The following is a 16,345-nucleotide window of genomic DNA, read 5'->3' on the forward strand; positions in this document are numbered from 1 at the left end:
TGCTTTTTTATCATTAAAACGTCAGTAATCAGTCTTTATGTGGCCCTGTCTTTGTGATGATCTACAACATCCTTCTTCAACTTTCTAACAACAGAAAATCTGTTCTGCTTTCTAAACGTTCACGGTGTGACTCGCGCTGAGACCGCTCGCTCCGATTTCTCGCAGCGCTGAGCAAAGTGATAAAGACGCTGAACAAACCACAGCAGGCGCCGGGTTTATCTCAGAGTCCACAGAGGAACGCAGCACACGAGACGCACAGACAAAGTGAATGTATGGGACCAACCGAAGCAGGTGGATGGTGGTGATGGAGGAAAATGGGTGTGGCTTCAACTCACGCACAGCTCAGAGAGATGGTCGCTCACATCACACTGGAGACGCTGACTTATGTTATCAGCTTTTGTCCAGATGAGTCTGAGGCCTGGAGCTCACAGTCGTCTGTGGAGAAGACGATTGTTCACGCAGTCAGTGTGTCCTGCAGGAAACAAGCATGTGACTAATTTCACTGATGTTTGGCTGAAAGCGGCTCCATGGGGGTGGGAGCACTTTCACTCTGCGCCTCCCGGACGTTAAACGTTTGTTTCTTTGTGACTCTTGAGGACTTTCGCGTCCCTTCAGCATGAATGTGCACGGCTTAAAATCCCTTCCTGTTTCTAATTCTCCGTTGACGTGTTGGAGTTTGTGTTTCTCTACCTGTCGGGGTTTTGTAAAAGTTTCTTTGTTGTCTTTGGGTTTGCTCTCGCCTCCCCGGGGTCGAAGTGTTTCTGTCTCTGCATTTTGTTTGGTTCTCCTGTTCTTTCCTCTTTTACTTTCTTTTCTTTATGATTTTTTATTTATCCAGGTAAACGTCTCATTGAGATTAAAATCTGTTTTTCAGCAGAAACGTGGTCGAGAGGCCAGAAAACTTAATACTTTCTTGCGTCTTGCTTTGAGTTTTATTTCTCCCTCGTGATGGTCTTGTTTGTGTTACAGTCTGTCTCTTCTTCTCTAATTAGCCTTCAGTGTGTGTGTGTGTGTGTGTGTGTCCTTTGTCCTCATTACAGCTGTGTGTAGCTTGAATCCGTGTCGTCCTGTGAAAATCGAAGTCCGTGTCCTGACTTTGATCCTGTGGCTGCAGGATCGGCCCGAGCCCTCGGCCCGAGCCCTCGGCCCGAACCCTCGGCCCTCCACCGCTGTGCTGACGGCTGGTATGAGTGTTTTCTCCAAACCTGCTTCTTCTGCACTTTGGTCCCGTTTGTCCCAGAGGTCTTGTGGTTTGTTCAGATATAACTTTGCAAACGCACGCCGTGCAGCGTGAGGCGTTCTCCTGCAGCTCTTCCACTAGTCTCTTTCTAATCGCCTCTGAGGTGGAGCTCTCGGCTTTGTGGAGTTTCTCTGAGCGTTGCACCGTCTGACTTTGGGTGAATTTGCTGAGACCTCCACTCCATCTGTTTACAGCACCACAGCGACACTTCCTGCTGTGTCCATGTGATTCAGCTCTGCTCCTACACATCAGGACGAAAGGGTAATTAAACACTGTTGATATGGATGGGTCAGTAATTCTGGGCTATCCATCCATCATGTGTTTCAGGGTCATTGTTATTGTTCTGTGGCGATCCAATCAGAACCCGTCTCCAGTGTTGGCTTCAGTGAGGCGGTCCCCGTGGAGAGTTTCTGGGTGAACAAAACAGTGCTTGGTGAAATCACGTGTCCTCTCGTGACTGGTTTTAATGGTTGTAATTATTTTGTGTAGTTTTGCATCTTTGTGCTCATTTCAAACATGTTTTTCCTCGTTTTATGCCTCGTTGTTTTCACACCTTCAAGCTAACTTTGTTGCCTTTTTTGGCCCTTTGGAGCTGTTTTTAAAAATATTTGTGATCCGGCAGACGTTAAAGGTCTGAACGCTGCATTACATGGTCTTATTCTTTAAATGCATTTTCTAAATGGACGAGTATTCGAATGGCACTTTTCGAACAATAATAAAAATCCTTTGAATTCACTTCCTCTTCTTGATTTCAGCTGTTTCAGCTTCATATGAAACAATCGTTCTTTTGCTTCAGTCATTCTGAACTTCATTGTTTGAGTTGAGTTGACAGCATGACTTACTCTTGCATGTTAAACAGTAAAGTCATATTTGCTGGTTTTAAGCACACGTGTGCTTGTATCTCTACGCCTGACTTCAGGTCTGCAGCGTGTTTTTGCAGTCGAGCCATTTTGCGTCTGGTTGTGGTCGTTTATCGCCCGCGAAGCTCATTCAGTAATCCACGAGCGTCCGCAGCCGTCGTCATCGACTCATCAATGATTCAGACCTTCTGACGTCTCGGAGCTCTTTCTGCGGCTCTCTGAACATAACTGCTTTTCTTCTTCTTCAGCTGAGCTGCTGCTGCCGTGAAGCCGATGCATTTATACAGCACATTTCACCCGGAGGCACCAAACTGCTTCACAGAGCACTCAAAGGCCCCACAAACAATGAGAAAACAATCAAAAGTGAGCAAGCGCACAAAATGAAACCAATAAAAGCAACAAAACACTGCACACACAGCAAAAACTAAAAAGAAATGAAAACAATAAAAATAAATATCTTCGATTTAGAGGAAATGTAACTAAAAGCTTCGCTCACGTCCTCAGCACCATCCTTATTTTCTTCACACGGATCAGTTTGAGGCCCAAAATGAACAAAAACCATAAATGAAGAAAGATGGTCCGTGCCTTAGGTTCCGGTGGACACGACCTTTGAACCCTCAAAGGCTCATTTCAGCCAAATAACCAATAAAAATCAATTAAATCTAGACATGCCTGCTTCTTTACAATCATAAATGAGGATAAAAATCTGTCTCTGTAATGGCACCAACAAACATACAGTCACATCATTCCCTCCTGCTCTTGTGTGGCTTCTCTAAGGGACTCTGACTGGTTCTGATCCCTGATTGGCTGCTGTCTCTGCAGGTCGCCATCGACTTCACAGCATCCAATGGAGACCCTCGGAACAGCTGCTCCCTGCACTACATCCACCCGTACCAGCCCAACGAGTACCTGAAGGCTCTGGTGGCCGTGGGAGAAATCTGCCAGGACTACGACAGGTCACTTCAACTCAGCAGCCAATCACAAAGCTCCATTCATTACTGTGTTCATGTACTCACAAGATTAAAGAAACATCACTTATGAGCAGCGATAGCTCAGTAGGTAGAGTGGCCGAATCCACTGAACGGCTACCCTGAGGTACCCCTGAGCGAGGTACCGTCCCTGCTCACTGCTCCCGGGCGCCCAGTGGCTGCCCACTGCTTCACTGAGTGAGTGGGGCAAATGCAGAGAGGAAGTTCCCCACAGGTCAACATAGTATACATTATTAATATTTATTATTATCCTGCCTGGTTACACTCCCAACGTGGGCGTGGCCTCTTTGACTGACAGGCGGCTGTAGCCGCTAGCTGTCTGCTAGCTTCACCTGAACTGGAGATCTGAGCCTTTTGAATGACATCATCTGACCAATAATATGGCTGCTGTGTACTTAGCTGCACTAGCACACATCACCAGGCCGACTAACACGATTACTGTTAACTATGAATCACATAAAGCTACTCTTACAGAGTCCAAGAAGCTGCAAAGCAGTAAAGTCAGTTTCGAGTTAGCGGTCTTCTACACTTCAGTCCTCGTACTAAGCTAGCAACAGGTCAAACATCTAGCTCAGCGGTCTCCAACCTTTTTCGCGCCACGGACCGGTTTATGCCCGACAATATTTTAACGGACCGGCCTTTAAGGTGTCGCGGATAAATACAAGAAAATAAAACTAGTACCGGTACCGAAAAAAAGAAGATTTATTCATAACAGACGTGAAAAGACCCAGGAAAAGCGAGTTAACGATAAAAACGATAACAAAATGACGCTGAAAACCGATAAAAACCCTGAAAACCAAACATTTCACACCTGAGCCTCAACTCTCGCGGCCCGGTACCAAACCACTCACGGACCGGTACCGGTCCGAGGCCCGGGGGTTGGGGACCGCTGGTCTAACTCACAGAATGTATTTAATTGAATTTTAGATGAACTGGACAGAGATTCCTAACATCACAGTGATGTAAGGAAGTAATCACTTCTCAGCCAATCAGCAGACATTTCTTTTGCTTTGTGTTCAAGTATCCAATCAGAAAGCTCCTCCAGTGTCTCTTTTCCTTCTTCACCTTTACTTTTTTGTCTTTTTTCCTTTCAGTGACAAAATGTTCCCGGCGTTCGGCTTCGGAGCTCGGATCCCTCCAGACTACAAGGTAATTTAACAGCCCGGCTCGTCGGCGTTCCCAGCATGCACTCTGTCTGCAGAGGCTGAGGCTGACCCTGTGATTACCTTCCCACCTCCCTGCCCTCGTCACCTCCCCGGGGTGCTGCCGGCTGAATGCTTCCTTTCCTGTGCAGCAGCCTTTGGTTGGCGGTCTGACGCTGCATTCAAATCAGCTTTCAAAGTCCTGATTAGCTCCATTCAGAGTCCGAGTCGGCGCCCAGAAAATATAGCGCGGCACGCAGCCGGAACAAGATTAGTCAAGAATATTAAACAGCCTTCAGCTTACGCAGCGTTACATTAATCAACAATAGGAAGTCTAATGTCTAATGTGATCAGGAACTTTTTCCTGAGTGTGGAGGCGTACACAGTGGAAGTTTGATCCTGGGAGGAGACGCACATCCCTGTCAGCACACATACACAAATACACAGGGGTTCACTGGGACTTCAGAGAACAGCCAGACATTAGCAGCCGAGCTGGAATCAGTCTGCAGGTGCTCGAGGAGATCCCTCAAGCAGCCAAAGTGAAATCATTTAAATCAGTCTTTGATTTTCAGAAACTGATTCCTCAAAATATTTGATCACACGTCTGACGAGTGTGTCTCACACAGGAAGAATATTAACTCTGTGAACTCCTGTCTACGTTCAGCTCGTATCTGGATAAAGCAGCTCCCTGCGGAACGAGCGCGCTGTGCAGACCACGCCCACTTCCTCTAAACGCTGTAGTGTAAAAACACCGAGTGCTGGAACTGCAGCTCCTCTGTGGCTTCAGTTTGCTTTACAAAGCTTACAGCTTTAATCTTTCTCAGCGCTCCCTCGCCTGTCAGTTAGACTAGAAACTCACCTGTCCTGTGAGTGTGCTGTGAGGCGGGGGGAGGGAGGGGGAGGGGGCAGGTAACTACTCAGCTTCGATTTCAAGAAGAAGAAGAGCAGGAAGCGATGAAGACGGATGAAGGTGAAGAGTTTTATTGTGAGTTTTCTTTCTGCAGGTTGTTTTTTTTGATGCAGAGATCAAACAGACTTCCTGTTCCCCCTCCCTCCCCCTCCCTCCCCCTCTCTGCTCCAGGTCTCCCACGACTTCGCAGTGAATTTTAATGAGGAGAACCCGGAGTGTGCAGGTAGGTTCTTTGATTTCCTGTCGTTGAAAATTAAAAACAGGCAGAAAAACCACTCAAATATTTGACAGCGAGCTTCAGAAGCTGTTTGAAGTGAGAATGAGTTTGATGGTGACAGCGAATCAGGAAGAACCGTTCACCGCGCCGCTGATGTTTCCTGTAGGCTCGGTTTGATTTCCTAAACTGGGAAGTGTTTTATTTTTTATTTTGCCTTAAAGTGATGAGGTGATCACAGAAGCCACGTAGGAGAGTCGTCCACACAAAAGACTAGGAGGGAAGTATTACATCCAGATTCAGTATTTGCAAACGTGTCGTCTTCTTCTTCTTCACGGAGGTTAACCCTTTAAAACCAGTCAGAGCAGCACGCTCCGTTTTGCGTAACTAGTTTTAAATCCTGTAGCTCTGCAACCCTGTAAGCTAGCGCAATCATTTTTTTTGCATATGAAACCGGAGGAGTTGTACTTGCATCTTATGCCATCAGCTTGACCTCGGTCAAAGGTATTTCAAAAATAAAACTATGAAGACACGTAAAATAAATTTCCTGTGGTGGGAAACTATTTTGTGCAACTTTTTTGTATTTACAGTTTTGAGGGATAAGCCTCTTAAATTTCTCTAACTAGAAATATGTTAAAAAACAAAAACGATTTAATTTTTTTGTAGTTTATTGCACTTTTTTGCAATTTATGTAATTACTATGCACTTAATGCAGACATATTATTAAAATTTGGGCTATAATGGTTGTATTGATGTATATCAACTTGAAATGCTCCCAAAAATGTCTCCACAGCATGTAAAAATATACTATAAGCTCTGGCGGACTTGGTTCTATGGTCGGTCTTAAAGGCTTAAGCCACAGCCTGGTAATGGCTTTTCTTGCTGCTGTAAGAAGAATCTTAGTTAAATATAAGTCCTCTCTTTTAACTCTATCATCACTATTTCCTCAAAACAAAGCAGTACAGTTCTCAGGGACCTTGTAACCAAAGACTTTTTGTAAGGTATCATTAACTGTTGTCCAGAATGGGTTAATTTTAGAGCAAGACCAGAAGATATGGGAGTGGTTAGCTGCCAATTCACCACAGTTTCTCCAACAAGGCTGCTGTGTGCCCACCTGCTTACTCCTAATGTGAGGAGTGATAAAAAACCCAATAAGGCATTTCCAATTAAATTCCCGCCACTGTAGGGAATTTGTGGACGTTTGAAGTGAACCACATAACTGGCACCATGTTTCATCTGTGATTGATAGTTTTAGTTCCTGTTCCCATTTTGTCTTTACATATAAAGAGGTGAATCTTTGATTCGTCATCAAATTGGAGTATAATTTGGATGCTAGTTTAGTAGTTTTCTGCTGGTAGGAGTCGCACATTGTTTCAATTAGAGGGTTAATCATCTCAGCCTCAGCTATCTCTTTATTGTAATAATCTCAAAGTTGTAGATATCGAAAAAAATCCTGGTTTTCCAATTCAAATATTACATTCTCTGCAAATAATCCTATTTTAAGTTCCCTTTTTCCTATAAAGATCCCTTTTATATTAATATATAAATTTTATTGAGTCTTGAGTGAAACCAAATCTTTCTAAGGTCTGATACAAGAATCCCCACCCAACCCTGTCGAAAGCCTTTTCGGCGTCCGGACTAATAAGAGCTGCATCCCATTTATTACTATCAATTTTGTGAAGTATGTGTAATGTCCTCCTGATATTGTCCTGTGTTTGCCTCCCTGGAATGAATCCACATTCGTCGTCCTCAATTATATCATTAATGAACAGTTTGATTAGTTTAGCTATAATTGAAGTATACAATTTGTAGTCTACATGTAGGATCGATATCGGTCTGTAATTTGCACAGTTATCTCTATCCTTTCCTTCCTTGGGGATCAAAGACAGGATAGCATCTTTCCACGACGGGGGTATCGGGCCGTTCTTTATTATCCAATTCAGAGTTCTCAGCAGGATAGGGTTGAGCTTAAATACCTTATACCATTCTGCGGGGAACCCGTCACTGCCTGGGGTTTTGTTGGCTTTCGGTCTACTGATTGCCTTATTCAGTTCTTCTACTGTGATTTCCTTAGTAAGTACTTCGTTTTGGTTTTTCCAATGGCAGGTAGGTCTAGTGAGTACAAACAATTTTTTTTAATTGATTGTACATCTACATTTCCTTCTTGCATATAGAGATTTTGGTAGTAATTGTTGAAAATGTTTTCTATTTCTTCCGGTTTAGCTTCCAACTCTTGAGTTATAGGGTTTCTAATTTGGTGTATTGCTGTATCTATCTGCTGCTTTCGCAGTCTGCGAGCGAATAATTTGGCAGATTTAGGGCCTAGGTCGTAATAATTTAGTTTCAAATATCTTGCCTTTCTTTCCGCTTCCTGATTCAATATTTTCTATTTGTATTTAGACCTCTAAGATTTGTCTCTGTGTTATGGGGTCCCTTTTAGTCCTGAAGGTTTGTTCCAGCTCTTTTAAATTTTTCGTCAGCTGATTATATTTTTCAATTCTTTTTTTTTTTTAACAAAAGAAGCTTTTGCTGTCAAGCTTCCCCACAGAACAGCTTTCATTGAATCCCAAAGAATTAGAGGGTTCACTTCTCCGTTGTCATTCTCTTTAATGATTGCATCTATTTCTTGTTTAATATCATATGTAATAGATTCATTATTCAGAAGCCCTACATTAAGGCTCCTTTGTTCCTTGGAAGTGAGTCCAGCTGAATTGTCAGAAAAATCGCGTTATGATCTGAGACATCCGCTACCTCGATTCTACAGTCGAACACTCTGTGACATTCTTCCTTTTGCATTAAGAAATAATCAGTCCGGGTGTGCACTGAGTGTGGAATTGAGTAGTGTGTGTAGTCCCTTTGTGAAGGGTGCAGCAATCTCCAGACATCCACCAGTCTCGTTTCCTCAAGTGTCAAGTCTAAGTGTCTGCTTATATGTGTTTTGCATCTAGTTTGACTAGTTGTGTCCAAACAATAATTCAATATTACGTTGAAGTCTCCTGCACAAATACACATACCCTCTGCCTCCACTGAGATTGGGTCAAAAAGGTCTTTAAAGAATGATTTGGGACTATTTGGTGCAGACAAGAGTCAAGATACTATTTAAAGCTTTGCCCTTCACAATGATGCACCGTTCTTCTTTATCTTTTATTTCTTCAAAGAGTTCGAATGACAAATTGTTCGCCATAAGAATGGCCACGCCTCTTTTATGGCTGTTGATATGGGAGCTATAATATGTTTTTCTACATCCATGTTTCTTTAATTTTTCGTTCTCTTGTGGTGACAAATGGGTTTCCTGCAGAAAGATTACATCCTTATTTTCTTTGTAAATTTTTGTTAATACTCTGGCTCTTTTGATTGGATAACCCAGGCTGTTAACATCAAGCGACATCAATTTCAGACACCGTGAGACTTGATCAATATTCAATGAGTGAAAGAATATTTGCCCGAAGGCTGCGAATACTCAAACAGGCCAACAGGCATTTGTGAATTAAACCTCTAAACTAGAACTCAGAGGATTCACAGCTGATATCTGACCTCATCTAAATGTTTGAAATATTCATTTGTGAATTTAAAATCAGAAAAAAATCAAAAGACGTCAGAGACATTTTCTGTGCTCGTTCCTGATTAAAGTGTAAAATAATGGTTCAGCAGTGTGTACCTCTGTGACTGTGTGTACTAACACTGGCAGTCTGAATCAACTCCTCAGTGTCTTTGAAATGCAGTATAAATAAATCTAAAGCTGCACATTACAGATATTTTCCTCGATCTCTACGTAGTGACTGAAACAAAGAGGCCTTGGTGTAACTGAGTATCCTCTGCAGGGGGTCTTGACTCTCCCATAGGGACGGGGGAGGAGTTGAGTCACATGGGCGGGGCTCAGAGTGGAGCCGTCACTCACAGTGAAAGAAGCTGGTGGTCTGGGCCTGTGGCGCCTCGTAGGTGAGATGCAGGAAACCCGACAGCTTCGGGCCAATCAGGAACCAGTTTTAGCACGAAGATGGCGGCCGCGGCAGAGAAGAAACAAAAAAGAAAACTTCCCGACAGCTAAAACATTGACAAGTGTTACATTTTGACTTTCTTCTTAAATGGAAAAGTGAAAATAAGGCAGAGTCATTTTATCGGAGCTGTTGCTTTAGGCAGACATACAGATGTTGACAGCTGGAGTTGCTGCTCTGACCTCACAACTGTTTCCTCCTGGTTTTGAGGGGAGACAGGCAGACAGTGTTTAGATAAAGGCCTCTCGCACTCTTGGCTGCTAAAGGTCATCGATCAGCTCAGAGACACTTCAACCCCGACGCTCTTAATTAAGTCTGAGTGCGTCTTCCTGATGACCTTCAGACAGTAAATCACAGCGTTGCCTCCGGGCATGCTGGGATGCCTCTGAAAGGACCCGGAGAGACGGACCGTGGAGCCTCACAGACCTCATACGTCCAAGGCGAAACAGAAGGAGACACTCATAACATTAAATGTATAAACATAAGTTATGTAGTTAATGAGCAGCTGGTTTACCGGTTCCTCTCTCTGCAGCGCCCCCCAGTGTATGAAGTTAGGCCAAATATAGTTAACACACGCAGACTTTCTATTCAATTAGAAAAGTGTCGTTTTTGTGTTCTTCCAAAAGTCGAAAAGACTCAGTTTGAATAAAATCACTGACAGGTTTAAATATAAAGCTGACAGTTCGTCTCACAGAATAAACGTGATGGATTTCTATCACCGAGATGACCTGAGACCGTCAGACTGTGATAAATACAGACTGAAGTGTAATCACTTACAGCAGATGAAAGCTCGGGTAAAAAGGCGAGGGATGAAAGGAGCTCGGACCAAAGCGTGGGGTGTAACGAACGAGCTTCGGGCACGACAGCGATGCTTCGTCAGGGACGCGTCTCCAAAAACACGAGGCTGGCAGAGCAAGTCCAGAGCAACAGCGACACTAACGCAGAGAGAGGCGGAGCAAGAAACAAACTACAAACATGAATCATCAGTAAATTTAATAATAATGATAAAAAAATGAAACACATAAAAGCACAAATATAAAGATACAGAAGTGAATCTTTATACAAAGGTAATAAAAGACAAAACTGCCCAAAAATTAATATTTAAAGCACACCTTTAAGAGCGCGGACTGTATATAAATGATGTAACAGGAACCATGATGTCACTACTGGTTTCTGTAGCCCAAATAAAGTAGAAGAAATTTTTGAAGCTCTAAAATAACTTCACATGTGATCAAGTGACCACGAAGGTGCAGCTAACGCTAGCTAGCATGGTTAACAGCGATCCAGTGTACAGGTGCATCACACGGGTGCAGAAACCTGAAGCTCTTCGTGGACCGAGCGGCTTCCTGCCTGCTCACTGAACAAAATTACTGGGTGTGGATGTGATTAGTGAGCTGCTACTCGAGGGAAAACCACTAAAGGTACAGGGAACACCGTCCACTGTCGGCTTTATCAGGAAAAGAGCAATCATGCTCCCAACGTGTTATATTATCAGCATCACGCACGAATCATCCACAGTTAAAAGCTCTGAATCCCCCAAAACTGGACAAACAAACAGAGACTTTTTCCAACAACAGCCTTTTTCACCTGTTAATAGAACAAACGGCAGCTTGTTCTGATTCAAAGCTGGTGATTTCTGCTTTATAAGAAGGCAAAAGTTTGATTAAAACCCTGAATGAAGAGGTGTGCACAGCTGTGGATCTACAGGTAGAAATGCTCGTTCTATGACTGAGAATCTTCAGGTAGAGACGAGATTTACTGTCAAGAACAACTGGTAACCAAACCCAAGACAGCTCTGGCTTTGTCTGGTTCTAGTTTTTCGGAACCAGACTGTCTCTGATTGTTTTTGTGTCCTGTCAGGCATCCAGGGTGTGGTAGAGGCGTACCAGGCCTGCCTACCAAAGCTGCAGCTCTACGGCCCCACCAACATCGCACCCATCATCCAGAAAGTCGCCAAGTCTGCCTCGCAGGAGGTGCACACCAAAGAGGCCATGGTGAGACGCGATCTAGTTTCATGTTCCAATAAAGTTTTCAGACAGGAAACCTTTTTCATACCTGTGTCTCAGGAATATGCACAATGTCTCTTTGTGTACTGGTACCACGGGAATATCATCCCGGGAGCACGCAGCGCTGCCTCAGATATTAGCCATGCTGCTCGAAAAATGGTGCAAAAGAGTTCCTGCTGCATGGAAACACGAGGCAAACGGGTCAGGACCAGTGCCGTCACCACCACAAACCGTGGCTGATGACTTTTGACAAAATGATTGTATTTAAAGGCCGAGGAAAGAGCGTCCTTAACTGCAACCAGAAACTACACTTCAAAGCTTCACCCTGAGCTACCCACATCAAAACACCGAGCTCAGGGGAAGGCTGCCAGCCAAGAGGGCAGATTTGAGCAGGCTGGCTGGCAATTCAACACTTTCAGTTATTGTTTGATCTTCAAATAAAAACCTAATAATAATAAAATGAACCAGACTTTTATGACAAACACTCCTCACAGAGTACAGTTTAAAGATCGTGCAATTAGAAACAGGAAGAAAAGGCTTTGAGACGCCGGCTCGGCCGCTAACAAGGCTGCTATAATGACTCCGCTGGGATTTCTTCACCGGTTTCTCTTCATCCACTTTAAGCCTCACTCTACAGAAGCGTAGACGAACTACACACACACATATGTATATATATATATATATAATTTGAAATGCTGCCACTGCTGCTTTTAAAACCTGCTGGATTTACACTGATAGTTCTGGCCGCAGGAGCTGGTCTGACTGGGTCTCTTCATGTTCAATCCTCCAGCAATACTTCATCCTGCTGATCCTGACAGACGGCGTCATCACCGACATGGCCGACACGAGGGAGGCCATCGTTCAGGCTTCCCACCTCCCCATGTCCATCATCATTGTTGGGGTCGGGAACGCCGACTTCAGCGACATGCAGATGCTGGACGGCGATGACGGGATCCTGCGCTCACCCAAAGGAGAGCCCGTCCTCCGGGACATCGTTCAGTTCGTCCCCTTCCGCAACTTCAAACACGTGAGTCCATCGTGTTCGAAAACTGTACCGTGTCAGAGCAACGTCATACACAGCGAACGTGCTCGTTGAACTAACACATAATAACTGGTTATGGTGAACACGTGTAACTCCTACCGTGTTACATCTGTGACCGGGTGGTTTTTAGAGTCATGTGGAAACTCCAGAGGAATCAGGCTAACTGCTCCTCAGCAGCTGTGAGCGCCTGTATAAGTGTAGACGTTTGGGCACTTTGCAGTTCTGAAGGATTCAGGTGTGTTAGCACAATGCAATGCTCAGACTTCACGGGCCTCAGGTCACCTGTTAAAGGTCAAAGTTCATGACAGAACAATTAGAAGACGACTGAACAAGTGTGGCTTGTTTGGAAGAGAAAACATCTCTCCAAAAGGAACTCGGCAGCAGGGATCAGGTTTGCAAAGCCTCTGGAGACTTCTGGAACAAATGGGAGATGTTTGTTCATCATGTGCAGCATGTGTGGGTAAAATCAAACACGTCATATCAGGACAAACACGTTGTATCACCTGTTGGCATGGTGATGGAGCAATGAGGGTTTCATCCCCTTGCAGTCACTGAGTCTCCATGAACCCACGGCCAAAGCTCGGCCCAAACTGGGTCATGAACAGGACAATGACCCCGAGCACAGCGGCGAAAGAAACGAACGAAGGCTCTGTAACGGTCCAGAGTCCAGAGCTCAGAGAGCTGTGCATGAATAATGCTGCAGACCCGAAGACCTGAAGCGCCGCTGTAAAGGAGAGTGGGTCAAAATGAAGACCTGAACAATGACTCGCCGCTGTCGCCCTATAATAAAAATTAAATTGCATATATTTTTACCTATAAGATAATATTTATGTTTTTCTCACATCTTCACTGATGTTTACAAACCTTTAACCTCACTTTTTTGTGTTTGTTATTATGAAGCATGTTTGTGTAAATTATTAGAAACACTTTCTCTGTTGTTCAGCAGTTACAAACCTCTAATTAGAGCACCAGATGGTGTGTTCATTTGAAAACTCTCTTGTTGATGGGAGATGCAGTGTTTAAATATAATTGCATGTGACCCTAAAATAACAGCGGACGACAGGGAAGTGATGGAAAACAATAAACGGAGGAGGACGAGAGGAGAGGCTGTGAAGTTGTTGAAAAAAATCTGTTTTCACCCTATAAGAAGGGAAATGGGGACAATCTGCCGGCCAGTCTCAAGTGGAAAATTCTTTATTTCACTCGAATGAATTTTCAGTCTGAGTGTAGTGACAGTACAGTACGAGAGATTCACAGTTCGGACTCGTTGGGAAGATTCATTCTCCTGCATTTATTCTGTGATGAATGAGAGTTTCTGTCTTTGGACCCCAAGAGAAGCAATTTTTATTTGACAGCAGCAGAACGAGGCAGAGACGAGAGGCTGCGACAGACGCTGCTTCAAACAATTACCGCTGTCTGGGATTTTTCCCGAGGGGAAGACGCTGAAATGAAATTTAAAGACCGTGTCTTAAGTTGTTCTACCTTCCTCAAAACAGAACATCAGATTAAATTCCATCTGCAGCACATGCACATGCTCGGATTTGAGGGTCTGGTTTATTTATGCTGCTGCTTTTACGCCACTCTCGCACTGAGGAAAACACTGAGACCACGGCACGACCAAAGTTACTGCAACTGTGTGCAACAGAGCGATAAGACAGAGTCAGACAGATTCAGAAAGTGGTTGCAAGGAAATCCCTCAGCAACTTGCTTATATACAGGAGTGCAACCAGTCTGCAACCAGTCAGCAACCAGTCAGCAACCAAATGAGTGAGTCTCCTCTTGCAAAGAGATTCATCATCACAGACTGACTCAGATTAATTGCAATGTTTTGGCGATCTTTTATAAATTAGACTTCAGTTATTGGCAAGTCTTTGTGAATCCGTCTGAGAGGCAGTGTGACTGTTGGGAGACAGGAAGCCATCATCACTGACCCGTGCAATCACAAGTGGTCGCTCTAGGCAGCCGGCAGGTTCCTGCAGCTGCTTACAGCCACCGAATGTGAAGCAAATTTAGTACAATCACTGAACCGTTACGTTTTTCCTTCGAGGTCGCTGCTTATGTTTTTATTCCATTAATCCGAGTGTGTGTTACTAGTAATTTTACATTTTCCAAAAGATGTGTGCAAAATATTGAACTTTTGTTTTAGAGAAAAAGCAAAATCAGCTACGTGCACCATGGATCAAGGTAAAACACCTGCTTTATCAGCGATGGAGAAGGGCAGCTATTCTGTTGTTGGGGTCTGCAGGTGTTGAGCTGCAGTTTTATGAACATTTAAAGATCAACTCTTCCCTCTGCACTCTGTGTTTTAACTGACGGCTCTGCTCTCTCCTCCTCAGGCGTCTCCAGCCGCTCTGGCTAAGAGTGTGCTAGCAGAAGTGCCCAACCAGGTGGTTGACTACTACAACAGCAAGGGCATCAAGCCCAAAGTGCCCAGCCAGTACCAGTCTTCCAGGCCATTTGGTCCATGAGCCTACTGCCACAGCTGCCGCTGGACAGCACAACCTGGGCTGAGAAAAATGTTTACTGTCTTTTGTTCTTTGTTAATGCGGATGATGAAGGTGCTACCTGCAGTGTCCTATCATTACAACGTGGCTTATTTTAGACCCGAGCAGACGACGTCAGTCTCTGGGGTAGAAGTCGTGAGTCGACTTAGTGCTGGGTCTAAGTTTCACCAATCTGAACCAGGTCAGGTCTCGTTTTTACCGATACAGTCATCTACCTGAGGGTGCATGCTATCATCCTTCATCACGATCACTACCTGAGGGGAAAAGGAGCAGAAGTTAAAGGAAAAGTGGAGCTGTTTACAAGTTAATAGAAAACCTGCTGATGCATCAGCTGTTTGTTCCACTTTTATGAAAATCGTGGCCAAAGTTTTTATTTAGACCTGCTTTTATTTTGGGTGCAATAAGAAGAAACACGGCTTTCAGTCTGATGCAGAGCTACTAATTATTTAGCTGCGTTAGCCGTGGAGCAGTCTTCTTATTATAATGCTGCTCTTTGTTGTTAATCGGTCGGTATAACCAACCGCACACCATCCTGCTGCTGCTGCTGGTTGTCTTCTTTCTCTGTCGGGGTCTGTTCAGGTCGACTGCTTTGTGCAAACCTCGGTCTGTTGGGGTCAGGATTGACCTGCTAGTTCAACATAATGGAAGCCTGTTTTGTAGCTGGGAAAACCTCGACGTTAGTTTGGTTCAAAACAAAAACAAGAGAGACGCCGTTTGGATTACATCAGTTTTAGTTAGCATGCTTCGGGGGAAATGGGCCGTGTCATTGGATGAGAAAGAAACTGAAGGAGGATCTTGTCATGAGAAACTTTCTGCTATAAATACTTGTTACCACTGCCTATCCTGGCATCCAAGTTATAATTCTCCTTAAAGACTAAACCTGATCTGTTCACATCAGCATTTTTGCTCAAGGCTCAAAACCCTTTCTGATTCTGAAAACTCACAGCGAGCTTTTGTGGAGTGTGAGGTGGAATCAAAAGAATCAAACAGGCTCGTTTCATTGGCCAATCTGTTCTTCAGGGTCATCTCTGTGTGGCGCTCTCTGGACGTCCTGTTCAAACAGCAGTAACATTCACAGCTGTGATTTCACCCGGGACCTGAAATGATCTGAACACCTTTTTGGCACAGTAGACCCAGCACACGCCACAGACACACAACTGAAAGTGATTGGAACATAACGTCCAGGGAGCGCTTTAAAAGTAGTCCAGCGGCGCTGCCTTGAACAGCTGATTGGCCAGATTTCACCGTATTTTTTTTATTCGATGGAGTGAAGAACCTTTTTGATTGGAGGGCGTCACAGCCAATGAATATAGAGGATAGCATGACCTGTCTATGTTGTGCAAACTGAGCTTAGGGAAATTATGGATACTTTAAGTCCAGCATGGCATTAAAAAGGAACTGCTCGACAAACTAAACTTTAATTTAGCAAGTTTTGTCAGTGTA

General features: G+C 44.2%; 1 protein-coding gene across 1 annotated transcript in view; it reads left to right on the forward strand.

Annotated features, from left to right (window-relative positions):
- Positions 1-14,866, forward strand: part of cpne4a (copine IVa) — a 95,830-nt gene extending 80,964 nt beyond the window's left edge. Inside the window, exons 10-15 of the mRNA XM_085366025.1 lie at positions 2,923-3,056; positions 4,184-4,238; positions 5,313-5,364; positions 11,211-11,344; positions 12,147-12,383; positions 14,735-14,866. Of these exons, the coding sequence (XP_085222151.1) occupies positions 2,923-3,056; positions 4,184-4,238; positions 5,313-5,364; positions 11,211-11,344; positions 12,147-12,383; positions 14,735-14,866 (744 nt within the window). The remainder of the gene's footprint in view (positions 1-2,922; positions 3,057-4,183; positions 4,239-5,312; positions 5,365-11,210; positions 11,345-12,146; positions 12,384-14,734) is intronic.
- Positions 14,867-16,345: the final 1,479 nt, after the last annotated feature.

This window comes from Diplotaxodon limnothrissa, linkage group LG11 (assembly GCF_057381915.1).
Source record: "Diplotaxodon limnothrissa isolate DT_005_m linkage group LG11, D_limnothrissa_male_GT1.1, whole genome shotgun sequence".
In the NCBI taxonomy this organism is placed as follows: Eukaryota; Metazoa; Chordata; class Actinopteri; order Cichliformes; family Cichlidae; genus Diplotaxodon; species Diplotaxodon limnothrissa.